Genomic DNA, 27,702 nt, shown 5'->3' with positions numbered 1-27,702 from the left:
CCACACTGCCAACTACAGGACTGGCATGTATATTACAGCTTAATCCATATTTGTTGGTTGAGGTTGTGGAAACTTGATTGTAAAAATTCTAGATAAAACATTTTTTGTTGCAACGTGCAACTACCATATTTGTAGTGTTTAGCTGACAGATTTTAATGATGCATATTCTCTCAAATCTCTTTTCTTCAGTCATACTCAATGAGCAGTTTGGGTGATGAAGACTTCAACATTCCACCCATCACTCCCCCTACACTGCCAGACCACATGCTGCCCCCTCATCTGCCCCACGATTCCTCCACTGGACCCTATCCCACTCTGGATAGCAACAGAAGCTCAGCTCCACAACACCCCTACCAGCTGCAGGGTATGAATTTGGCCGGAATGCCTGCCAGTCAGGATGGAGCGCCTATGCTCAACCAAGACCGGGGTACATTCAGCTCAGATGGGTCAGCCATGACCAGTACTCTATCAGTGGTGAGTGGGACCAAATAATTCACGATTAAAAATTACATTGTTGTTTACATTTTTATTTTGTTGTATGGTTAAAAACTCCCATGACCCTGAAAAAGAAAGGCAGTATGCAAAATGGATGGATGATGCATAATTTGAAACTACAGTATATAATATTATTATTATTATTATTTAGTCTTAAAATGATTAGCAAAATGGATGGATGATGCATAATTTGAAACTACAGTATATAATATTATTATTATTATTTAGTCTTAAAATTATTAGCAAAATGGATGGATGATGCATAATTTGAAACTACAGTATATCTTCTTCTTATTATTATTATTATTATTTAGTCTTAAAATTAGTAGCAAAATGGATGGATGATGCATAATTTGAAACTACATTATATCTTCTTCTTTTTATTATTATTATTTAGTCTTAAAATTATTAGCAAAATGGATGGATGATGCATAATTTGAAACTACATTATATCTTCTTCTTTTTATTATTATTATTTAGTCTTAAAATGATTAGCTAATTCATTAAGTCGGCGATGGATGTTGCTGCTAATAACAAACTGTAAGTTTGAGAAGTTATGCTACTAAGCAAAAATATTTTTAGGGTGCTACATCATCTTTCTCACCACACTCATAGGAAGAAAAGTTTCTATTGAGTTTTAACAACATGCATTTTAAAATTGACAGTGAAGTGAAAAAGTTGTTTTTCACTGTGACTGTGAGATGTGTGAAACAAGTCGTTTGGATGTCACTGAAACTGGGGGTTTTGGGATGACATGTCGCGTGTGGGGGTCTGTAAAAGATTTCTCCCATCTTAGCAAAAAGGAAACTTTCTCAACTGTCACTCTTAAACTTTCCGTCTGCTTGCTGCTTGCTGTCTCAGTCTCCATATTAAATGTACCAATAAATTAAATAGAAGTAGGGGATATGGGCAGAATCTTTTTATCACTGTGCGTTTTATATCGTCTCTATATTTCATGACAATAACGTTCAGCCGAGACCTTAATATATCAGAAATCTTATGAGACTTCAGCAAAGTGAGTGTCTAAGAACGCCTCATTGGTTTCTATTTATTTATTAATTAATTAATTTGTTTATTTATTTGTGTGTGATGTCGTCTCAATATTGGGAGACGGGTAGCAGTGATGGTAGAGAGCAAAAGTGGTAAACACCTCTCTGCCCTGGCTGCTCAGTATAATATGGTTAAGTGCCCAATAAGTTGACATTAATAATATAATTATGCGAAGTAAGTTTTTTTTGTTTTGTTTTTTAATAAATTTTTTAAACGTACAATTGTGCAGCTCAAGATGGCATCTGTTACGTGCATAAGCGTGTTCAACTTTTGCTAAACAAACAAACAGGCAAAACATTTAACAGTCATAATGACTCTTAAGAAAAGGGAAACTGCTCAGGAAAGAGTTAAGGAAGTGCTTGTCATAGATCATATGTGTCAAACGCCGGTCCTCAAAGGCCGCAGTCCTGCAGGTTTTGGATGTTTCCCTCTTCCAACACAAGCTGATTCCAATCAGCAGGATCGTTATTAGGCTTATGCAGAGCTCGCTGATGAGCTGATCATATATCAGCTGTGTTGGAGAACGGAAACATCCAAAACCTGCAGGACTGCCCTCTAGGACCGGAGTTTGACACTTATGTCATAGATGAGCAGAAATATGTATTTTGTGGTTATTCTTGTGTTGTGTAACCGGCTCTTTGCATCACGCAAGGCAACGTAGGCTACTGGTGCTTCTCTGTTGTTGTTTTGCTCTTTATTAGACAAATGGAGAAAAAAAACTATATACACACTATATTTATTTTTAATGGCACACTAATGTAAAAAAAGATATGTATAACATAGTTTTGCGCCTGGAACGGATTAATTGCATTTCCATTCATTTCAATGGGAAATATTACATCGGTTTATGAACGTTTCGAGTTTTAAGTTCCTGACCTGAATGAGAGTGACCAGAAACTAATGTTCAGGTTGATGGTTCGCCCTCCCTCTTTCTGTCCATGTATCAAAATGCCCTTGAATTCCTCCCAATTTGCAGGTCAGCATCTTGCACCGGTGCTCTGCTGCCATAGATTACTGTATGTGAGTGTGAACGTGAGGTAATTTGGTGAAGTGCTTTGCAGTTCACAACACAATTATCTCTGAATATGCCAAAAACCTTAAAAAGAGCAACTGGGATCTCAATATGAACTGGCTTGCCTTGGCTCTATTAGAAACACACCTATACACACACACACACGCGCGCACACACACACACACGAATCTCTATACAGCTCTCTCCACCCCGATTAGGCTGAGGCAAGCATAGTTGCTAGGCAACCATAAATCATGGACTGGCAGTAAATGTATAGTAGCATGGGGATATAAAAGCAAGAAATGAGAAAGACAGAAAAGGGAAGGGACTTAAAACAGTCTAGGAAAAAGTTTCAGGCCAATAAAATAACAAAATTGCACACTTAACAGATTAGTGGCACTGAAATGCAGTTAAAATAAATGAAGAAAGAAAAGATTATATTGTAACCCAGTTGAGCTTATTTTGCCGTTTCCGTCAAGGATTTAGAGAAATGACTCAGCCAGTGCCATTACAACTTGGGATTCCTATAAATGTATAGTTGCATGTTGTCACAACACATTTGTAGACATTAAGTGGTTTTAACTGATTAGTCGTCACATTGACTTTGCCGCTGTGCAATGACAATAATAGTTTAAGGCCGGCTAATTACCACTTCAATGTTTCATACACGGACGCGTTGCTAAAATCAACAGCGTAGCAAACTAGCAGTTGGGCCTCAAGTGTGTGGCAATATTTGTGTAAAAATTAGACAATTGCAATATATTCCTAGTCTATCTTGAAATATCAGAAGCGCAATGCTATTTACAATGTGTACACCTGTCTGAAAAGCTAATGCTAATGCTAGCTGACGACCAGCCATAAATCCTCATGTTATCCCTCAGCAATTTCACCAACCACCCTCCTAACATTAACAGTAAAAAGACAAACAATATACTGTCGTGTCGTCACCCATGGAAACAGAGACAGGCCATGGTCGAACATTCCGTAACCATTTTAAAGAATCAACGTTTCATGTTAAAAAAAAAGAAGAATTTCTCCTCCGGTTTACTAAACTCTGCTTGGCTGCAGCACATCCACGCACCCTACAGATACCTACACTGTATGTTAAGAAAAAATACAAATCAAGGGCAAGTGTCTGCACGGGCCACATGGGTCGCAGGGGGCACCACTTGCCCATCCCTGATCTATGTGGTGGTGATGATATAGCTGTCACTTTAAGGAACGGATATTTGAGCACAAAAAGCGCAGCAACACAAGTACAGTAGACCAATAATATAACAATAACCACAGGCATATATTCTTTATCCTCTGCAAAAAAAAATGACCAATATTCCTGCAGATTATAGAGTTTTCGTGGTATAAAACTCTGTTTGTCTGCAATTGTCCACATTGCGCACATGTGAGGGAACCTCACTGAATGAGTAACGATGCACAGTTGTTTAATTCTTTGTACTACATTTATTTATGTTATTATTGTATATTTACAACAACAAAAAAGTACAATATTATGGAGTTATATTTTTTGTTTTGGGGGGAGTAAACTGGAATGTATGAATGATATTACCATTCATTTTAATGGGGGAAAGGTGATTTGCGTTTTGAGTTCCCAACTTGGTCACCGAATGAATTAAATTCGTATCACAATGCACGACTGTACTGTCTCCATATATTTTTTGTAATGGATGAAACACATTTCCCAACTACAGTAACTCCTCACACACAAAAGATTATTGTACATAATATGATCATTAAGATGAACCTGCTGAACTTTTCCTAATGAATTCAAAACAAATAAAAAACAGTGCTTTGTTGCTTCTTGTTCAGAAAGCGAATAGTGTAACCTAGTAACAAAATCAAAATTTGTCATCTACTGTTCAGTTATTTCCAAAAGACTTGCTATGTGACCCTGAATCTTTAAATGGTATCATTATAACCATTTCAAAATGCATTTGGTGATGGATAAGTGAGAGAAAAAAAAACTCACATCGCACAAATACAGTCGATTTGGACATACACATTATGTTTGATAGTATTTCGTGTGAGTTTGACGAAATGACACTAATCATCATAATGGAATAAATTGAGCATTCAATGATTCTTTAGGTAAAGTTTGAGTGTCAACCCACCAAATGTCACCAAACCACAGCTAATATTTTGTCTCCGTTTTGGCTCTCAAATGCATCATTGCGACGCCTTCTCTCTCTCGTTGGAGCAGTGACACTTGCCGTTCCATCGAAAGACCACATCTGTATTCACAGACCGCATGCAGTTGGTAATCAAGTTCTGATAATGTGTTCCCAAGCGGGGCACAGCACACCAGACCGCATCCGCTTTTAGGTGATGCTTACTAAGAGGAGACCGCGAACGAACGAATGCATCGACCCACATGCGACGTGAGGTGTCAAGGCTTTCGCTGGACGTTAGCTACCAAAACTTTTGGTTTCCACAGAAATGAGCATGAAATGTCATTCATTTGACTCAACTGTTATGACACAGTGATCTAACTACAGTGCTAGGCCACCACTCTTTCAATGTGGACTGATTAATATCATTATTACCTTTTTATCGAAACCTTTTCTTTCCGCGTATCGTCAAAATGGCTGTGGTGTGAAAATGAGGTGTTTTGTATAAATTAGTTCAGACGTGCTGACATTGTATTCCTTTGTTGTCAAGATTTATTATTAGATTCATTGTCTCTGGGGAGACGGTTGGTTTGAAAGACAACACTGCGCAGTAAAACATTACTGTCTTGACACAGGTGGGGCAGTAAAAGTGTATTAAGCCATGTAAATAGCATTCAAACAAATTATAAAGGACCTGGATTCATTGCATAGGGAGTAATTATAGCTACTTCTCCGGAGGGTAATAAACCGACATTGATGTACTTGCGCATGACTATTAACTGATTAAACAAATTACTTTAGATAGCTTATTTTCTCCACTTGCTTTGCCTGTTGCCATGGTTACATCAAATGTCATTAGTTTCTGTTTGAGAGGTCAGGATGAGCCACATTTGATGTGGCTTTGATAGTATTTTGTCAACCTTTCTATTCAGTATCCATACAGTATATGTTGCACTTTGTCAATGTATTTGTATTTGACTATTTTATATATGAAGGAACGAGGAGGCTTTTTTTCCTTTCAAGTCATATCAGCAGTTCAATCCATTACTGGATTGCATGTAAATGATCCCAGCTTTAAATCATAGGCATGGGATTTCTTTAATGATCAAGTCGTTATGTATATGAAGTGTTTGATGATACCTTTGAATAGCTCTGCTCATTTGGGGTCACTTGTACTGAAGGAAAAGCAGCACAACTGTGGGCAGATTCTTCCATCCACCTAAAAAGTCCCTAAACCCTCAAATGTGGGCACTCCCTGTTAAATCTGGTCTTCCACGTGTTCCACCTGTTGACTTAAGTATTTTAGTTCTTTTTTTTTTTTTTCAAGTACGAGTTCCATGACTTCCGCGCAGCCTGTTTGGTGTTTCCACGTTCATTCATAGGTTAAAGTGTCTGGACGGGAGAATCCATATAAAGGAAAAGTGTGCAAGTTGAAAAGGACTTAAGCAGTGATGGGAGAACACGACCGTTGGGGCTCAGGCAAAAGGAGACCACAGCATGGACCCAATGGCCATTTGAGTTCTTCTTAAATCATAGTCAAAGTCAACCTTAAACATTTCTTGACAATAATAAGTTATATGTGACCTCACTAGTCTAAACATGACATTCTGATTAATATTAAATTTATAGAATAAAAGTTATGAAGCAAAATCCAGCCTTTTTTCTTTTTCTTTTATCCATTTTGCCACTTGCTGTCGACTGAAGATGAAATCACAGTTGCTCAGGTCAGGCGACGATCAATCACAGCTCATCTGTTTTCTGAAGCTGAGCTGTGATTGGTTGTTACCTGAGCCCTGAGCAACATTGATGTCATCTTCAGTCGACAGCAGGTGGCAAAATGGCTGCCCCTGAGATGGATAAAAACGGCTGGATTTTGCTGCTTAACTCATATTCCACTAACACAATATTAACCAGAATACAATATTTAGACTAATGGGGCTGCATAGAACATATTATTGTAAAAAAAGAAATGGGTGGTTGACTTCCCCTTTAAATGACATTCATTTCAAGTACTGCAGACCAGTAGTGAATCTGCATTAGGAGCTGTGCTCAACCAGATGGCGCTGTTTATTTTCAGATTTGATTTAGTTCATGAAAGTGCAACATATATCTACAATTTGTCATTTAATCATTATAATATCATTCGTGGATCTTGCCTGACTTCCTGTTTCTATTGGCCCTCTGTCCAGGAGCATGACATCAGCCCACTTGTTTGGCATTTTGTATTGGGTGGGGCTGGAGTATGACATTTTAAATGTAGTTATGATTTATGTTTATGATCATTAACAGTTATGAAGCTTTATAATGAATCATAAATAGTTTTTGTCATTTTAAAAACTTCCTGTAATTTTCCGAGTTAATGTAAAAACACAACAATGCCAAAATGGAAACTTGAAGTTTGCCACTGCAACTTGTTGTCTTCCACAGATGCAGCAGATGGTCAACTCTGATTCTCGGTTTACTAGCAGCCAGCAGCCCATTGAAGCGGCGCTCGGACCCAAAAACCCATCAGGCATGAACCAACAGAGTCAGTTGTCCACGATCAACCAAACCCAGCTGGGACTCAGCGGGAACTCTGTTACCCACAATTCTCCATCTCCTCCTGGGAGTAAATCGGCAACACCATCTCCGTCCAGCTCAGCGCATGAGGACGACAATGATGAGGGGTTCAGGGTAAAGAAACACACATTGCTCCTTTTTATGGAAACTTTTGTGTGCGTGTGCATGCGTACAGACACGCGTCAGATAATACACACATTTCCCCTGCACGTGAAATACATGTAAATCAGCTCCCTCCCTTTTGGGTGACTCATACTGAAATAAAAGTGTTATTGCTGATATTCTGAGGAAATGAAACAATTACAGTTCTATGGAATAATATTTACTAGCTTTTTTCTCTGTTCTCCAAGTGTGTTATGGGAAATGGAATATTGACTTAAGGCAAGGTGGAAAATTACTTCTTCTTCTTTCTTTTTTTTATTCCTACACATTTAAAAAGGTGGCTGCTTACGTAAAGTTATTAATGGGGAGTAGCATGCACAATAGCCAGCGGGTATTATTTGCTCACATTGTAATTATGAGTTTTTGGTTTAACGCATTTGTTGCACCTTGTAATTGACAATTTCAAAATGCATGTACTAGATATACTGAGAAAGTACAAATGATGAACGGTAGTTTAAATAAAACAAAAAAGTTTAGTGTTGCAAGTTCAGCATAGGGGATTGTTTCCCCTGACCAACATAATACGGTATGCTGTTTTCTTGATGTGGTTACTGTAATGAGTAGTTGTATACACACACAAAATGCATACATAAGGGAAAAAATTACTATAATATACTCTCCTCAAACCTGAACAGAAAAAGTGGCAGTTTTGTGACACCTGTGTATGAACACTCACATTGGTAATTAAACTAACGGCACATTTGTATAGCATAGCATAAAAAGTCCTCCCAGGCGATTTATCATATAAAGCCAGCCAAATGCAAAATTTCAGGGTGTGTATTAAACAGAACCATCTGCCATCATTTCATATCATATGATGCGTCCTTTGTTCATATCTTCATCTTTTGTTTTACAGGGCAGTGGAGGTGAGAAACGGCCAGCAATGTTTGACATCTCCAAGAAACCCAAGACGCCAAAGAAGAAGAAGCGAAAGGACCCCAATGAGCCAGTGAAGCCGGTGTCTGCCTATGCCTTGTTCTTTAGGGACACACAAGCCAACATTAAGGCCCAGAACCCCAACGCCACCTTTGGGGAGGTGTCAAAGATTGTGGCCTCCATGTGGGACGGCCTTGGAGAGGAACAGAAACAGGTACACAGTAGTTGTTATTTCAGATTTTATTACGTTGCCCATGTTAAAACAAATATGTCAAATATAAAAATATGCATGTGAATCATTTTCGCTAAGTCAACCACACACAGTTGTAAAGAGTGTTAAAGTGTATGGACCCTATTTTCGTAGGCATGCGCCCATGCACTCATTAGCCGGGTTTACATGGAGACTTTTTAGTCATTCCGATTGAAATCATTCCGAATGAAGATCACCTGTTTACATGTGATGCGATCCATTCCGATCTGCCGTTTATATGCTCCCACGTTTAATCAGATCAGCCCGTGGCAGCCGCGGGACGCACGGACATCGATCACGTGATTTATAAAGATGAAGTTAATTCGTCATTTAGCACAGTAGTTGTGATAGTGTTAACACCTTTATTGAAGCAACATCTTGATTAAAAATTTTTTTTTTTTAAAAAGTTTCAAGTAGTTAAAAACAAGTTCTCCCCTCGCAGACATTTTAGTGGCATTTACGTCAAGACAGAGCATGCGCATGCCTCGCCATTCCGAATGAAGTGTATACATGACGCTCGTTCGGATTCACGAAAGGACTATACCACCCCGGATTCCGAATGAAATTCCATTCGGATTCAGCCTTTTCATTCCGATTGAGGTGTTTATATGGAGCATTTCCATTCCGTTTGGCCGTTCGGATTCATTCTAATCGGAATACATGGCTCTTTGTAAACCAGGCTAGTGTAAGAACATGGACACACAAACAAGGGCAGAAGGCGTTCCCCGCGTCCACATGCCATGTAGGCCACGCGCCTCTCTCCCTGCACTGAATTCAAAGGGAATGAGGGGAGCCGCCAGTCCCTCCCACGACAGCGCAAACGTCCACTTTTACATGCGCTAGTCCAAGAAAATACCAAAGGAAAGAAGACTACACATATGCACACCGACTTACACTGGGCACGAAAATAGGGCCCTAAATACATTTTTAAAAACCAAGAAAACGCATCCCTGACAAGTCAACAGCAGCATGGAGACTATAATGTATAATTACAGTATAGGATATTGTGTAAATGCCTACGATGATTTCTGTCATTGTACAATAGTTTATGCAACGTGCTTATTAGTTCAATTACGTGCATAAAATGATTGGAGTGTAAGTCGTGGTAAGGTGGTGTCAAAATGAAATGTTATGTTTGTGCCTGAAGGAATATAAGAAGAAGACAGAGACGGCAAAGAAGGAGTATCTGAAACAATTGGCTGCCTACAGGGCCAGTCTGGTCTCTCAGGTCTAGCACACACACGTGCGCACACACATTCATGCACATTGCGATGCCTTCCGGACATGACAATCAACTGATTGTCTTCTTCGTTCTTCAGAGTTACAACGATCCATCCGAGATGAAGCCGCCCAACTCTTCCTCATCATCTTCCTCCTCCGCCTCAATGTTCACATCCAAGCCGTCTGTCTACGCGGGCCAGCACCCTTCCTCCGGCCCGCTCGCCCACCCGCACCCAGGCATTTACATGCCGTACCATCACCCGTCCAACCTCAACCACCATCCCTCGAACCCCGGCCTCGGACACCCTCACCTGCACCCGCCTCACGCTCAGATCCATCCCCAGCTGCATGCCCTGTCCTCCAGAGGGACCGTGCCACGGTCCAGCTTGCCTCACCAGGGAGCTCTGTCCCTGGGCGGCGTGGTGCAAGCCTCCACCCCGCCTCACCAGGTCAGCCCCCCGCTTCACGGCCAGGCTCACCTGGGGGGGCTGCACAGTCCGCATCAGCAGCACCAGCAGCAGCTCAGCGCTCACTCACTGGGAATGACACACTCGCCAGCCATCACGCAGGTCAGAGTCTATTAACGTCTATGTAACCATATTCAAAATGTGGACATTCTTTGTCAGCAAAAGATCATCCAAATGTACGACGAATTCATATGTAAAAGCAGACAAGGCGCTATTTGGACTGCCTTAAGCAGACTGCCCATCACAGCATCGCTAAAACCAAACCGTTCCGATATAAATCTCTTATATTTCAGGAACCGACAAGTGCTATACACATTTTACTTCAGCTAGCATCATCTCCTTTAAAGCCAAACACGAGCCCGTACGCGTTCATGTTATCATATGCTCGCCATTTGTCACTTACGCGCTCAAACATGTCGGCACCCGAGGATTGTTGTTAGCTCGCTTCTAATATAGCTTCTTCAACATCAAAAGAAGCTGTTTGAAAGATGTTTTCAATTAGTCACTGGTGGATTTTTTTTTCAAATATTAGTCTCTCAATTGCTTAATTCATATTAACTTAAAGTAAAGATTATTAGCTTTACTTTGATAAACTTTACAAAACGTGGAGATGTCTGCTTTTGTGTTTTCAACAACTATTTTGATATCTTATTAAAGTTATGGCCATGTGAAAATGAGTCACATTTTTAATATGTGAATGGCTGCATATATACTCTGCAGTAGAATGTTTTGTTGAATGTAAACAGTTAAATTTTTTCAGCATGTGTAAAATCGTTCAGCCTTGGCGGAGGTCTGCATTCTCATGAGTGTCATTGTAGTTACCATTGACTTAGTCCAGTGGTTCTTAACCTTGTTGGAGGTACTGAACCCCACGAGTTTCCTATTCGCATTCACCGAATCCTTTTTAATTGATTTTTTTTTTTTTTGTTCAAGATGTAGGGTTTACTGGTGAACAAACAAACACGGAGAGGAGCCTTTTCATGGAATCTGGCATTGTGTTCTTGTATTCTCCATGCATCTTAAGGAAGTGTTCCTGGTAGTTGTGCTGGATGAAAATCGCTCAACTTGGCATTACAAGTCATGCAGTTAGGACGCTGACTCCCATCGCTCAACTCAACTTAGTGGACTTAAAAACAACCGCCGCTGTTTTCTTAGGATGGAATCCAGGGGCAGCAGAAAAACAACAAAGGCCCCAGAATTGAACCTTGTGGAACACCATATGTCTGGTTATACCGTACATACGAACTCAGATTGCACATATTCGTCCAACCACTTTCCTTTTTTGCTCGACATAGTTATAGTATGAAGAGATTACAATAATAAAGAAATAACACGATTTACCATCACAACAGTCACAAGTGGACAACTGAGTGCACCAAATTCCCTGCAGCACAGATACAGTAGGCCAAATAATGTAGCGTGATCGCCTGCAGCCAATGATGCCCAAGCGGGGCACCTAGGGTTCGGTCGAACCCAAGTTAGGAACCACTGATTTAGTCGCGTCAACAAAACTCGGGTTCCATATGTACCAACTTTTAACATCTTAACCAATGTTTGAAATGGGAGATAGTCGCCCAACACATGACAATTAAAAAATGGGTAAATATGCTTACTACTTCATAGGACCAATTTTTCTCTTTTGACTTCTGACACACTCACTGCACGTAAAATGGGAGTGAAGGTGGAATTACCAAATAGATGTGATTCTTTGATAGCTGAGGCTGGCTTCAAATGTGAAAATACTGTACTTTTTACTGTATATAGCGGCCTCACACATAGAAAGAGAATTTTTTATTTTTTTTATTCTGTATGGGGGGAAAAAAGTAGTAAAGATAATTTAATCAAAACACTATGCTTCTGACTAAATAAATGTTGGAAGTCTATCAATAAAAAGGGCCTTAAATGTTAGATCAGCAGTTAGCAATTTTTTTTTTCATTTATTATACAACTCAGGTTACAATGAAAGTAGTAGTACTGGTGCCCTTTGCTTGTTCTCTTTAATAAGCCAGTCCCATCTTAAAAAACAAAAAACTCCAAAACCTTGTCTTTTAATGGCAGCGGGCACAATGTTTCAAGCGGAATCACTCCTTGCACTTGTAGGTGAGGATCAAAAACAAACGGACAAAAATAGTCCACTGGCAGCAATATTCTCTGTCAATAAATATCACAACTGTAATTGCCGACTCTTTGATCAACTTACATTTTTTCGTTCAGTGCCTCAGTAGGGAATATAAGGAAAGCCCACAATATGGGGTTGCTCCACCCATAGTGTGTATCTGGCATGACGGTGCGTAAATCGTAGCACAACCCACAACACAGAATAATCTTTGATTGGAAGGGGGTCGGTCAGTTAGGCACAATTATTTGTATGTCTTTATCTGTTTCGTATAGATTTAGGATTCATGTTACACCGGTCTCTCTGTTACAAACGCAGTCTTACAGTCTTCTTCATGTGAATGGAGGAAGAATAACACACACACACACACACACACACACACACACACACACACTGGGTGGATGGGAGTCAGAAATGGAGGAAATTAACGATAACTCCATTTACTTGTGGACTTCAGCAGAGATATAAATCCACTGAGTAAAACTGATCTGAAGTCAGATCAGTTTTATTCTGTTCATCCTAAACCGCTTAATTTTATGCACTAGTACAGTAACATTGCATAATTTAAGCATGGCTTTATCATCCATCTGCATTTCTGTGTCATCCTGATCAAGCCACAGTATAATAAAACAGGTTCTAAAGTGTCTTTTTAAGCAGATTATAATTACATTATTTTTTACACACGCATGTAATTTAACAACTAATATTAGTCATGTATTTTTCAAAATGTCAGGCACCTGTTCAAAAGCTATGCCTGCTGGCTTTGATAAAATATTTGGGACAGAATTGTAATGCAAAGGATACATTTTGTGATGTTCCAACTTCCAATTTGGCTCAAATAACTGCTCCATGACCTTGTTACATTTGAATTGAATATACAGAAAATGACAGTAGGCTACTGTGAACAAACACTGATGGCTCAGTCAAGGCATCTGCTGCCCCTCAATTATGTATCAGTCTGCATACCGGTTAAAGCACAATCTCCATTTGTTGACAAAAATGTATAAATAATTATGTTTTCAGACACAATCCTCAATTTATTATTAATTTAAATGCATCAGTAACCTCTTCTGACCAGGTGAACTGAATTCATGTATGACATTTGCTTGACGCTATAAAAGACGAGACAGACTTGTTCTAGCTTTATGAGCAACAGTGTATGTGAACATATACAGCAAATTTTGATTCCAAGTTGCTTGTATTCAACCAGCAATTTTTTTTTCCTGGATTGGAAATGACACAGGCGTCTCCCAGAAGATAACAGGATGTTGTGCAAGAGGCATCACTGTGGAAAAAAAATATCCCTCAGCTCTTGTTTGCGTTTGAACAAAAAGTGGCACATCCAAAATTATTCATACCCTTTGTAAAATGTCGAATTCTATGGAAAAATCCAAAGTTTTAAACTATTTCAATTAGTCCAAACTGTTCTAAAGCATCCAAATGATCCTGATTGATTAGGAAAAGTCAAACTCTGCAGCAGGTTTGACTGTAGACAATCATGGTCGCACTGTGGCTGCTCACAAGTGTGGAAAGAGCGACAAGACCATGTCAAAATGTTTTCAAGGTCCAGGACTTCAAGTGGCTACTGTGCAAAGTATTATAAAAAAAAATTTTTTAAAAATGCAAGACATTCTGCATTGAGGAAAATTTCAGAGGACATGCCCGTAAGCCAAAAGTAGTATATACATACATACATATATATATATATGTATGTATATTTATATATATATATGTGTGTGTATTGTCACCAAAAAAAGAGGAAGAAAACAATGTTCGAGCGCTCCAAACTTTTTCTTCTCCTCTGAGTGGGTTGTGTGTCGGGGGGGGGAGGAAAGACAGAGAGACAAAAGAGGCAGATGGGGTCTTTGTGAAGGAGTGAAGGAGAAGAATTTGCTCAACAAAGGATGAATAGGTGAGGTAGAGAAGGAGAGGGGGAGAACCCAACCACCTGCTGTCCTCTTCTTTCACACACAACACTCCGATTAACTTCTCTTTCAGCCTCCTTTCTCTGCGCGCGCACACACACACGCGCACACATGCACACGCATATACTTCACTGATTTTACTCTTCAAGTATCTTGCCGTAAGAGACATGAGCTCCTGTTCACCTCCCTCTCCCTCTCTTATCTCCTCGTCGTCCTCATCCTGCAGTCAGCGAGACCCTCCAAACTGTGCAATTGATCAACTTGATGGCTGCTATTCTACGCCTACAAATCTACCGACTGCCATTATGCATGCACTCAGTCAACTCTGTAACAGCCTTTGGAATATGAAACTGGACGTTCACTCCCCTCTTTTATTGTATTGGATTCCAGGCCTACTCCCTCCAGCCGGAGTATCAGCCAATCGGAGGAGGTCTGATGAATAGCGGCGCCGTAATGTCATCATCAGTGGACTACCACCAGCTGAGTCGACACATGCCCAACCATCACCCATCCCTCGACTGGGGCGGTGATTACCATGGCAACGGGTAAGTGATCAGCGAACTGGGAAGTGTGCCATGCTTTCTTCATGTGTGTGTCTATTGTTGTGTTCCACACTGCTGGAAAGTAAGATATATAAAGTACAGCCCGACTGATGCGGGTTTTTTGAGGCCGATGTTGACTCAGTTATTCGGCCAAGGAAAAATTAATTAGAAATATATATATATCAATAACATGATTTATGTTTTTGGTCCCTAACACTTTCAGCAACAAAGATATGGAGTACAGGCACTACTTTTTCCTTTTCAATGGAATGAAAAGGAATTTAGTTTGGAATCATGAGATGGAATGGAATCGAATGTAGTGTCATTGTACGTCACGGAATTCACTTAAGAGTTACAACCTGTCCAAGAGACCTAAAAAACAGAGGGAGACAGAATGGGAAGCCTGACAGGTCACCAAAAGCGGTGCCCCGATTTCTCAGATGAAAAAGAAAAGCATAACGATTCAAGTACTTGCACATGTGGATTTGGATAGCGGGGTATATTACAGTCAACCCCCCAAAAGTTTTTTGACAATAATATGTTCTATGCAGCCCCACTAGTCTAAATATGGTATTCTGGTTAAAATTGTGTTAGTTGCGGCCGTTTTTATCCATCTCAGGGGGCGGCCATTTCACCACTTGCTGTCGACTGAAGATGACATCAACGTTGCTCAGGTCTCAGGTAACAAGCAATCACACCTCACCTTAAGAAAACAGGTGAGCTGTGATTGGTCCTTGCCCCGAACCCTGCGCAACATTGATGTCATCGTCAGTTGACATGTTCTCTATTCGTCTTCCTCCCACATTCCATTTTAGTTTCATCGAAGAATCTAAAATGCACTCAGCAAAGTCCAAAGTACAACAACTTTGAATGCAATTCCTAACTGTTTTTGGCAATTCTGTCTTCTGTCCTCTAGAGGTCCTCAGCGAGATAAAACTTTGTATCTGAGTTAATTTCAGAACAAAGTGACACCAAAGGTCATTCCCATCCTGCTTCTGCCACAGCGTTGGGACCCCATCCAAACCACTACGAGAGCCAGAGCCTCAAGTGGACTTGCAGCGGAACCCCCACAAGGCAGACAAAAGTCCTGACGAAATATGTGTTTAGTCCGAATGATAAACAGTACAGCTGACAGCAAATGAGAGAAGCTAAACGAGGCATAGGTATAGCTGTGTCCTTGAGAGTGAAGAGAGGAAGGGTCAAAACAGGACGGCTTACATAGATTAGTTGGACTGGTTGAATTTTATCTACTACTTAACCGTATATTGATTTGAACTGAAAGGATGTTCCACAAAGGAGAGTTTTTTCCGCTCGGAAGAGTGAAGGTTGATGTATATAATGTAATACAGGAGCCCTCACAAAGGGATTATTCTTGCCAACTGCTACAAAGGAGTATTAGGGTCACACTCCAAAAAAATATATTAAGGCTGAGCAACGACATTAAATGTTATAATAGTAGAAGAGAGTGGTATTTTTTTCCCATCGTAATTTACTACTTTGCTTTGTTAAATTCCAACCTCGTTCTCTTAACTGACACTTTTTGTAATAAGAGTTTTCTTTTTCTTTTTCTGTGTGGCCCTAATACTCATAAAATTCTTACCGGTAAACTCCCATCAGCCCTAAAGGGGAAAAAAAACAAAACTTTTTTTTATTATCATCTGCTTTTGTTTTTCTTTTTGTATAGATGGACTGAACTGCCAGTTCTTAAAAAGCTTCGAAGAGCACCTGTAAAATAGTGTAATGTAATTGTTGAGGCTGCCCCTTTTCAATCCAGTGGAAAAAAAATTCTCCATAGTATACTGCTGCAGCCAAAGTCAAAAAGAGCACAGCACACACACGCCCATGTTGTCCTCTCACATCTGTTGGGCGCACGTCCAGTGTATATTTAGTCATGATGAAATGTCAAATCATTGCAAAAGGTTTATATGATGACAGCTCCTCCTCCACGTACTGTATATGTCTGTCCGTTTCCTAAATTCATTTGGACCCAAAATGTGTGTGCGTGCGCGTTAGTGAGTGAATGTGCGTGTTGACGAGAAAGTGGAGTGGTTGATAGAGCTGCATGGTCTCTTTTGTCATCTCGACTTCTCTGTGCACAGAGGCTATTTATGAACCTATAACTATTGCTTTGTTGGCTGTGTTTAAATGTTTTTAATCAAGGTATGTTTTAGTGTTAATGATGAGGAGAGAGACTCTGTCTCGCTCACCTTGTATCTTTTTTTTGTATTTTATGTGTTTTTTGGCAGATGAAAGGACTCTGGGCAACAACCATGAAGATTTTCTTATTTTTAGATTCTAAAAATGTGTTTGAGAATAAAGTCGGTGCTGCATTGATGTGCAGTCATTACTCCCAACTTTTGATGTTGTTTATTTCTTATATATGATAATGATGATACAGTACCAGTCGTGTAAAAATTTGGCACATTTTTGGAAAACACATCATTTAGTTCACATTATATGTTTGAACGAAAAATTTTGTAAACCATCTTGTAATTTGATTTGTCCAACTCAATCATCAATAGTGCACTTTTTGTGAGGTACTTTATTGACAATTAATTTAAGATAATGACCCTAAATGTGTTGCTGTTATTATTCTAACAGGGTTGGAAAATCAACACTTATATCATGTTAGTGTTGCTCACATGCTAAGTGTGTTAGCTTCTATGCTAAGTGGTCAAGAACAAACTTAGCTACAGTAATTTAAAAAAAAAATTTTTTAAAAAAAACTTTAATTTTGATGTATTTTTGTAATGAGTAACAGGGTTGTGTTGATTTGGAGATCCGCCCACCAGAATGACTGAAAAGAAAAAATTGGGAAAAACACAAGATGATGATGGACGCCATTTGGTAAATCAGCATTTGCCATTTGGTAAATCTACCTTATAAGTAACAAAATCCTCCAATTATGGAATGACCTTTTCTGCAACATTGTGAGGAATGATTCTCACACAAAATCAAAGAACTCACATAATTAATGTAGGTTTGAATAAATACAGTAGCTACGATGATGAGAATTGTGATCATGGGAGAATTATGCAGCCCCAGTTGGTTACGTTCAACTCACAACTTATTGGCAAGATAAATAAATAAAAAAGTGCTTACGATACATATTTGGACGTTATTGTATTTGTGAATGTCTGTCAAGGTAAGTACTGTACACTAAAAATTATATCTTAGATAAGAAAGTACAAACAACCCAACCACAAGTGAGATACCCCTAAATACAACAATTTTTAAACACAATCACACATGTATTAATACTAAATACGCTCTGACGTGCTCATTGACTACATTTGATAGTTGAATGATCATTGCTGTTGTAAAATATCAAATAAAATATATTTGCGTTTGAGTTGTCAACGTGGGGATAAAACATGTTGATGACAGCTCACAGCTCTATCCAGCAAATTTTGTACAACGTATTCTTATTCCAGACGTGCGAGAGCTCCAAGAGAAACCATCCATCCAGAGTTGCAGCTCATGTAGAAAGAGGTACACACCTCCTTCTAGTGGCAAAAAGTTGACACTGCAACTACTTCATGGAATTCAATTTATACATGGGATCTGTATCTGTATCTGTATAGCTTAAATACGGTAAAAGGATGCACAAAACATACCGTTTGAGTTAATGGCAATTTGTGTTTATTTGTATTGTAGCTCTTACAGTGTTTTCACACAAAGGAAGGTTTAATAAAAGTTTTGAACCACCACTTTTATTTCAACCGAGGATGCTACAAAATGCTATAGAGCATATATATTTTATTTATTTTACATTATTACATTATATTATTTATATATGTTATATTATACCGCATATATATTTTATATAACAATTATTTTTTTTAATGACTTTGAGTCCAAATAAATATGAGATCATGACCTGGCACCCTGAAACTGACCTGCTGTTTACAGTGAAAAGTAGGGGGAGGGGACGCGCATCATCTCACAGTGTTAGCGCTATTGATAGATGGATGGCTCGCTTATGTTGTTGTCTATACATTAAAAACCTTTACAATGAAAAGGTCCAAGCCCTCAGGTACTGCATTAAGAAAGCGGTGAAAGGTGGAGGAGGAAAAACGGGCCTAGGGTCAGAACTGTCTGTAAAAATAAACTTCAAAATAGCGTTAATTTTCCCGTCAATTGTTAACAAAATGGGCGTCCGTCATTGACCTCATTATTTTTTATATGTATCTTACACAAATATATTGTACGTAGTTTGAAAACATTTTGTAGTTAGTAATATCAGCACAAATTGCACGAAACATTTGTATTGCACTGTACTTATGCTATTTATTTGTATTACTTGTAATTGTCTGGGGTGGGGGTGGGGGGGCTACAATCTACACTTTCGCCTAGGACACCAAATCACCTAGGGCCGGCCCTGGTGTTGAGTTATCCTTTCAAGCGACAGCCACGGTTGACAAACGAAGACATGACTTCAAATGAGGTCAGAAAAACTCCACCCCTCCCCTCCCCAAATTAACTGTGGAGTGTGCGGGGTCCGCACACTCTATAAAGGGAAGATAAAAGCCGATGGGTGCAGTCAGAGTGAAACAGTCAGGGCTCTTCGTACTCATCTGGGCATTGGTGGAGCATTTCATGATGCTGAAGAAAACCCATGCAGTCACTGGGTGCCCAATGTTTCTTTTGTAAACCCCTCGTACAATATTTACATTTGATTTTAAATGACAAATGTTCCTTCTGACCATCAGCGTACATGCACTGTTTTGAATGACATCCTGAGGTTCGAGCAACTAACGGATCTTCTTTTCCAGCGCTGTAGGTTCTCGTTTGGAAGTCTTCTCAGGGAGCACCAGCTTCAGTTTCCTCCTTGAGGAGGAGCCACTTTCATCCGAAAGATACTCCTGATGCAGCAGAGGAGAGGCGGCCATTGCACTACCCGAAGAGGAGGAGCTCCGTGTGGATCCGCCTTGCGCAAAGACGTCTGCACCCGGCATGTTTTCGTCAGACGCGGCTTGGACTTCAGTTTCAGGCCTTGCGGTGTTTTTCAAAACCTCATTCTCTTTCTTCTCAATAGTCTTCACTGCTTTGGGAAGATCTAAACTTTGAGGTGCCTCGATCGGGGCAAAGAAGCTCGGAGGTTGAGATTCGGAGGCCAGAGGAGATGGTCTACCCCCAGACCGAAGACCTTGATCCAGGCTTGGGTCTGACTTCACTCTTGGTTCAAGAGAAGAGCTGTCAAGATCCAGTTGGCTTTGAGAGAGAGTTTGGTTGAGAGTTCCTTCCTGGAGAGAGATGTTGCTGCCCATGAGCAGTGAACGTGCCGATCCTTGCAGGAGGTGGCTTGTTGAATGGATTACATCAGTAGGAGAGAGGAGAGATGGTCGCTGAGAGGAAGGCTGAGGACTTCCAACAACCGTCTCGGATCCCCGATGTGGAACGGTCAGACTCTGCCCAGTAATGGAGGCCTCGTCTGCTTCGATGGGGTGAGGTGGGTCCATGGTGCTAGATGTAGTAATCGCTGGGAGCTGGGCCATTCCTTTTTGCGTCTCTCCTTGGTCACCTTCTGCATTACTCTGGATATTGTGCACACTTTTCGATGATGCCTTGACTTTGGGATCTTTGTCTACATCATTCTCAGCCTCATCGTCAACCCCTGATGCTTTCTTGCCTTTCTTACTGCGCTCTTTTGGTTGCTGACTTGAGCTTTCTTTGGCTTGAAACGTATCTATTTGTTTTTCGCTCCCCCTTCTGTCTTTCTTCTTCTTGGAGTGAAACCTCTCCTGCTCACTTTTCCTTTTCGGATGGACTTTTGTCTTCCGAAACGGTTTCAAGTTCAACTTCGAATTCGGCAAGCTGCTGGATTGTAGTTTTCCTTTGAAGTTCCTCTCTACTCCACTCTCCATGTTTCTGGACATCGTCACTCCTTCAGTCCTTCTTGGCCTTCCTTGATCCCTCCTCTCAATATTGCAAAACACGTTTCTTCTTTGCTTTCTCATCTTCATGTTTTTCATGGTGTCGAAGTGGCTGTCGTCGGCAATCCTCCCTCTACTGCTGATTTGAGAGATTGAGTCTCTCACGTTAGAATAAATCCTGCTTTCTTTCATATTGTGAGCCGAATTCCCATTCGTCCTGTGGCAACTATTACAATGGAGCATCGCAGGTTGTGAACTCTGAACCCTCAAATCAGACCTTGTATTTATCTCATTGTTTGCATGACAAGCAGCCAGGGTATCTGGCGTATGACTGATATTGTTCTTCCATTGACGAGACGAAGCTCTGGAATGACCATGAGAGAGGAAGTTGTGAGGAACGTCTCTTCCCAACATGTCTTGTTGGCTTTCAAGTTTCTTCCTGTCCTCCTCCTCCATTATCAACATCTTCAGTCTCCTTCTGTCTCCCTCGCGTGCTCTCTCCATTGCATCATCAATTCTGTTGTCCCACTGATTTTGCTTCGATCCCTTGGCATTGCAACCGGAACAATTAAAACACGCATCGTCTTCATCAGCTCGAACATGAAATTGCCTTCCATATTTCTCTGTCCTTGAGTCCCATGGCACGCTTTCACTATCCAATAGCTGATGAGCTTGCAGAAAGAGTTCCCTCTGCTTCTCAGCAACATCACGGTGATTAGTAAGATAGTTGGTCATTGGTCCGCTGCCTTCTTCCGTGTCCTTCTGTTTTTGACTTTCTGACGCTTTCTTTCGGCGGGAAACTTGATAGCAGATCAGGACTACCAGCAGTGTCGAACCAATGCCACCTGACAAACAGCAAAATTAGTTTTACACTTTACATTCACTGAACTCACTGTTTCATTGTGTCATTAAACATTGCAGTGGTTAACTAAAATTGTGTTTGACCTTGAACGCTTCAGTATGCCAGGGGTTCTCAACTACATTTTGAGGTAAGTAATGGGTGGCGTGAAGTGAACTGCAGTCATGGGGAAAATTAGACCAACTTAATTTCTTGTTCATTTTAAATGACTGGTACAACTAAAGCTATATTTGTTTGGACAAATATGGTGACAACAAAAAAAAGCTCACGCGAGTTTAATTTAAGTGCAAGTATCAAGCTATTTTCTACATCTTTCTTGATGCTTACCACGAACTCATTCACTCCCAGCTATTTTCACTGAAGCAATCCCCTTCACTCCTGCCTGTTTTACTGGATTTTGTCAGATTTTGCAAGGCCCACAGAATATTGTGTTCTATTGCTATAAAAGCATAGAACCTACCAAAAGAAAGACCCGTTGTTGTTGTTGTTTTTGCAGCAATTTAGCATTACAATATAGCTAAGTTTCCTTATTATTCACAAACATGTTGAAAACACTGGGGAAAATAGGTTTTTGCAACATTGCCCTGTTTGATCTCTTATACTCAGCTGCCACCTGCTGGCTTTTTTTTTTGGTAATAACTACCATTGCTTTAAGCGAACCTCTACAGGTCAGAGGCTGCATCAAAGCCTTCTGTAGGCTGTAGCATAATAAAAAAAAAAATGTTTTGGGGACCATTGCTATACTTAAAATAGAAAGTTTTTTGGAGAAAATGAGATCCAACAACACTTCTGGAGTTCTTAAATCAATAGGTATGGCATTGTACTGCTAAAAACAGTGCTTTTATGCATGTCGTGTTTATATTCTGTCTGTTAGAGACATAGCACACTCATGTGATTGGGTATTAAAATGAACATTGAAGAAAAAAAAGAGGTCTAATAATTATCTCCATGACTGTTTCTGCTGTGATGTAAGAATAAGCTGTGGCATGAGAAGACAAGCTCAGTCAGTGTCAGTGACCTAGAAATGCTTTTTGGTACAAATATTCAGACTTTGCTACTGCATTAGCAGAATTTATACTGATACTGACTGCTGTGCATTCCGCTTAATTATAGGTTATGTCATCATCAGTGACGTCAGGATAGGCAAGGTAGGCACTGCCTGCCTCAGGCTGAAGTTAAAGTTGAAACTGTTTAGCTTTTTCTATTTATTTTCATTATTTCTTTCCTTTTCAGAAAGCATACACTACCTACAGGTTTAAAAGTGACAACATTTGGTGATTTTCATAACTCAATTAAAAATGACTCATTACTTCGTCTGGCCTGCAGGCAAAAATGCTGCAAAAATGATCCTCCTGAAGGCACACCGCTCGCTACTTGTGCTTTTCCCAGCCCTGTCCGCGTAGGGATATGAGTTTGCGCATGCGTAGTCAGTTTCCCAGTGGAAAAGTCCTTTACGCAAGCCTTTTTACGTCGCTGTATTATTCCTATGTACAGTGCATTCGTGAATTCAAAACACACTTAGTGCACAGCAAAGTAGTAAGATGACGCCACTCTGGAGAATATAAAACTATTTTCCCGCCTTTCTTTTGAGGGAGAACACCATCTTTTGAAGGATGGGAGAGCAACGCCTTAGCTACCTGATCTTTAGCAAAGTAAGGGACAAAGAATTATTCGTACTTTTCACAAAGAATGGTGCAAAAGGAAAGTTTGGCTTTGTGGATGTGCTTCCATTGCTGTTTCTATTTACATGGTGTTTGCCATTGCTATTGCTAGCTTGATTTTGTGAGGAATTAGCCTGTTTTACAGGAAGAAATTCACTTCATTACATTTTTTCCGAGCGTCCGGGCGGGTTTGAAATTGTCTGTTGTGCGGCAAATGGGAGGCGGAGTGTACTGCAACGTATACCGTGGCTGGCAGACGGCGCACGGGCTGTGACGGTGGCCCAGAACTTTAGCTGAGTGGCAAATGTTGAGCTGCCACACCGGAGGCGATGGGTACGAACCCTGCTCGAAGTTTAAAAAAAAGATTGCAGAGCAAAAAATGTACGACTTCAAAAGAGAGTAATGTTTTTGTTTGTTTTGTTATATTTTCTACCCATATAGAGGAGCCATATGTTTAAATAGTTTGAAGTATGGCATCTTGTATCTGAGTATCAAGTATCTCGAGGTCAGGCTAAGTGTCCTCTTTTTTTTGGAAATTAAAATATGGTCACCCTTATACCTTCCCTATTGTGACGTGACAAAGTACACGCTCACCAACAAAACAGAGAACCGCTGCAATGGCCAAATCCCGAGCATATACTTGAGGCGTCACACTATCTCTTGTCTCCATCTGCACTGTGATGTTGTGATTAGACGGAACGCAGTTGGCTTCCGTCAGCTCCAGCACTGTAGTTACGGCCGGGTTGTCTGTGCTCACGCACACCATCCTCCGTCCATTATACAGCGTCTGCAGGAGAGGTTTGTGTTAAAAGTTGAGCAAGCAGCGTGGACCAGATTGCAGATTCATGCCTTGTCAGGTTGTTGTATGAAGGCTGAAAGGAAGGCTGCTAAATCCAGCAGTTGACAAGAACAATTCCAAGAGTTGAGTTCGAGGTTGAGGTTGGTCAACCAGTTGAGGTAGGAAAAAGACTGAGAAGGAGCTGAACTTAGACGGTTTCTGGACATGTCCAAGTTGCGAAGGCGCACCAGGCCTTGGAAGCTACAGCACAGCAACATATCGCACAGAAAATTACTAATTGTCAGTGCAATTTATTTGGAGCCTCTATGCACTAACCTGTTTGTGTCCAAGCTCCTTATTAGGTTATCAGACAAATCCAGATTCTCTAGATATCCGAGATCTTTGAGAGGGAGAGAACCAGGGTCTAAATTGGTGATCCTGTTTCCCTCCAGGTTTAGGGTTCGAAGTGTCGTGGTACCTTTGAGCCAGTCAGCTTGGATCTGCAAATCAATTCTCAGGCTTAACTGGTTCAGTCCCAATGCAGTAGTAGCTAGGGGTGTTTGCATTTTGGTGTTCTTAAAGGGTCTCTTGGAGGACTCACCTGGCTGATAAGGTTGTGGCCCAATGCCAGCACCTGGAGATGGGGAAGATTGGACAGAGCCTCATCCTGCAAGGCCTGACTGGTGAGGAGGTTGTGGTCCAGCAGTAATGTGTGCAGGAAGGGCAGATTTCTGAAGGATAGTTCATCCATCACAGAAATGCGATTATGGCTCAGACCTGTTGGATGACAGACCACAGTTGCAAAGGGGCAGAAGGTTGGTAACTCGTCAAAAACTAATGCTGAATCTGATTTTTTGGATTAAGTGAGAATTAATCATAACATATTGTCATGTGTACTAGTATGAGAATGTTTAGCCAGCTAATGAGCATTATATTAAACTGTTAAGCAATCAGTCAACTAAACCTATCTAGGCAGTGTATTAGCGCACTGGTTATTTCGCTGTTGGCCTCTGACGCCATCCTAGAATGAAAGCAGTTTACAAACTTGGACATTGGACTGGAGAGGTGAACTGTGAACCCTCCCAGGTTAGCTTAGCGCTAGCTAGCTAGCTAGCTAGCTGGTATGAGAAAGAAAGAAAGAAAGAAAGAAAGAAAGAAAGAAAGAAAGAAAGAAAGAAAGAAAGAAAGAAAGAAAAGTGAATATGAGGCTTGGTAAAGTGCTTTGCATAAGATAGGCCTATATGGTGTAAATTGCTGTGCTAATGCAGTGCATTATACCTTATACTCGTATGATCAAAGTGGATTTTTCACTATTGTGTGCTTTTAAGCTAAAGTATAATTAGTAACAGCCTTCTGGTTATTCTCATTCATCCAGGTCATTTCTAGCTTTCTCAGGGAATTGATTCAATCGGTTTTGGGCTGCCCAGTGGCTTACCATGCTGCAAATATTTAGTTTATGACATTAACTCATTCACTGCCGTTGTTAATTAGTTTAGCATTTTTCCCCACTTTTGGTAACAAGAGTATGAAAACCTAGAGGGGAAGGGGGGGCTGCAAATTACATTTAGAACAGATATATAAAATTTGTGATTAATTGTGAGTTAACTAGTGAAATCATGCGATTAATAACGAAAAAAAGTATGTCCCAAATTTTTAATAATCTTTTCTTTTCTTTTTTTCAAAAAAATAAAATATTATTAAAAATTAGGGGCGTCAGGCGATAATTTTTTTTAATCATAATTAATCGCATGAATTCACTAGTTAACTTTTGATTATTCACACATTTTATATCTGTTCTAAATGTACAATAAAAAAATGTCTAGTTTTTAATACTCTTGTTAACAAAAGTGAGAAAAAATGTTAAACTAATAAAAATAGTTCAAATGAATTTTTTTACGTCTGTAGCCGTCAATGGCAGTGAATGAGTTAAAATCTGATGAAATACTGTGTATTTCCATTCTAAATTTTGGAATACTTAACACAAGTGAAATGATCAGCAGTAAATTACCTATGACAGTGATGTTGCTAAGGACAGACAATGAGGCAGACTGGACAGTGGCGATGGAACCCTGGGTGAGAAGTAGCGCCTCTGTCGTGTTTGGAGCATCTGGTCACATGCACAAAAATACACTTGTCAGTACAGGGCTCCATATGTACAGTATGTACTAATATATGTGCAACATTTAAAAAAAAAAAGTTTTTTGGGGGGGGGGGGCTACATTTGAATTGGACTGCCACATAAATACTATATTGTCTTCTTTTTTTTTTTAAGTGGATCAGGTTTTTTATTCAGCATCAATTGTTCGATAATTTCATTTACAGTCAGAAAATTTTTCACTTTACTGTATATCGTTATACAGTAGCATAAACAACTGAATGATGCACTATTGTTTTTTTTTCTGTCTTAGCACAAAGAACACCAGACAGAAAGTAAGCCGCAGCTGCGTGTACAGTATATTACCTATAATATAAGCCAGTCTGTGACAGATGACAGCATTGTCAGAACAAACCATACACGAAGCAGGGCATGATGATACAGGGAAGTGTCGCTGGACAATGATGAGTAATAACAGCAACATCAGCACGATACCTGGAAACATTTGATTTCAATTGTTTGGGAGATTGCCTTCTGAAAATTGAATGGTAAACCGATAGACCGCAACAGCACAAAGTGGTTTGCAAAACATTTCAATTTCACTTACTTGACATGTTGCATTACAGTGGATGCTAGGAGGTGATAAGGTAACATCTCGACCAATCGTGCTGCAGACTAATACAGTGTCATTATTGTCAACATCATGACATGCTTCCCATCAGCATCACCTTTCTTTGTTCTTTAAAACTGTTCAGTCCAGCTCTCAGGGAGGCTGAAGAGGAATAAGTGGGGACAACATTGGACAGAATGAATTCTGATTGCAATGAATAGCATCAGCATGATTTCTACACTGAAAGCAGTAAATGCAACCATTAAGATTGCTTTTCTCTCTCTCTCTCTCTCTCTCTCTCTCTCTCTCTCTCTCTCTCTCTCTCTCTCTCTCTCTCTCTCTCTCTCTCTCTCGCCTACATCACTTTTCTAGTTACTGTTGCTGGAAAAGCAGAATGACAGCCCTCCATGAAATGCACTTTCTTTAATAGGCTACTGCATAACAGAATTGCTTCTTCCATTACTGCACAAAATGTCAATATGTAGCTACTGCCTGCCTGATGATGTCGACTCTTATCGGAGTTGGCATTCATAAAAATAATGAGCCATTTAATAATAACAACAATCAAAGATGTTATAAGTCAGTTGATGTGATGTGATGGTCACACGGTACCAATCAACTGCCTCCGGAGTCCCACAGGCCAAAAAGGGCCAATCGGACTCCTTCTTCTTGACGGCATCCCTCACTGTTGGCCTCCACCAACAGGTCCTGGGCTTAGCGCCATGACAGACTCATACCACTATTGCCTCTTTCTATATATAAATATATATTGTAAATTTGACTTATTTTAAGGCAGCAGACCAATACTCAATTATTATCAAAAAGAGACTCTAATATGATGAAAGGTAAATCTATTAAATTTATCTGCTATGTTTTATTCCCTAAACACAAAAGCATTTCCTAAAACAGTACTGTGTTGATGAGCAAGGATGGAAACTCACCTGATGATGAAACGAACCACACAATTAGCAAGAATAACGAGACATATGGCTAAAGATCAGTAAAGAAGAGTGAGCGCCATCCAC

At 40.1% G+C, this 27,702-nt stretch overlaps 2 protein-coding genes across 3 annotated transcripts in view; one reads left to right on the top strand and one right to left on the bottom strand.

Moving 5' to 3' along the window:
- Window positions 1-17,152, top strand: part of tox (thymocyte selection-associated high mobility group box) — a 69,049-nt gene extending 51,897 nt beyond the window's left edge. For both annotated transcript variants that reach the window (XM_086094957.1, XM_086094947.1), the window contains exons 4-10: window positions 190-474; window positions 7,108-7,353; window positions 8,258-8,491; window positions 9,675-9,755; window positions 9,847-10,317; window positions 14,647-14,801; window positions 15,715-17,152. In XM_086094957.1, the coding sequence (XP_085951083.1) occupies window positions 190-474; window positions 7,108-7,353; window positions 8,258-8,491; window positions 9,675-9,755; window positions 9,847-10,317; window positions 14,647-14,801; window positions 15,715-15,751 (1,509 nt within the window). In that variant the 3' untranslated portion in view covers window positions 15,752-17,152. The remainder of the gene's footprint in view (window positions 1-189; window positions 475-7,107; window positions 7,354-8,257; window positions 8,492-9,674; window positions 9,756-9,846; window positions 10,318-14,646; window positions 14,802-15,714) is intronic.
- Window positions 17,153-19,552: 2,400 nt separating this feature from the next.
- Window positions 19,553-26,554, bottom strand: lrrc53 (leucine rich repeat containing 53). Its single transcript, XM_086088976.1, has 7 exons — window positions 26,434-26,554; window positions 25,981-26,079; window positions 24,574-24,749; window positions 24,309-24,472; window positions 24,044-24,233; window positions 23,789-23,981; window positions 19,553-21,519 (listed from the first exon to the last, which is right to left on the bottom strand). The coding sequence occupies exons 1-7, from the start codon at window positions 26,549-26,551 to the stop codon at window positions 19,553-19,555; spliced, it is 2,907 nt and encodes a 968-aa protein (XP_085945102.1). The 5' UTR covers window positions 26,552-26,554.
- Window positions 26,555-27,702: the final 1,148 nt, after the last annotated feature.

This window comes from Leptonotus elevatus, chromosome 1 (assembly GCF_054856555.1).
Source record: "Leptonotus elevatus isolate MCC_2025b chromosome 1, RoL_Lele_1.0, whole genome shotgun sequence".
In the NCBI taxonomy this organism is placed as follows: domain Eukaryota; kingdom Metazoa; phylum Chordata; class Actinopteri; order Syngnathiformes; family Syngnathidae; genus Leptonotus; species Leptonotus elevatus.
The sequence above is the reverse complement of the archived record's forward strand: the minus strand, read 5'-3'. Positions and strand labels throughout refer to the sequence as shown.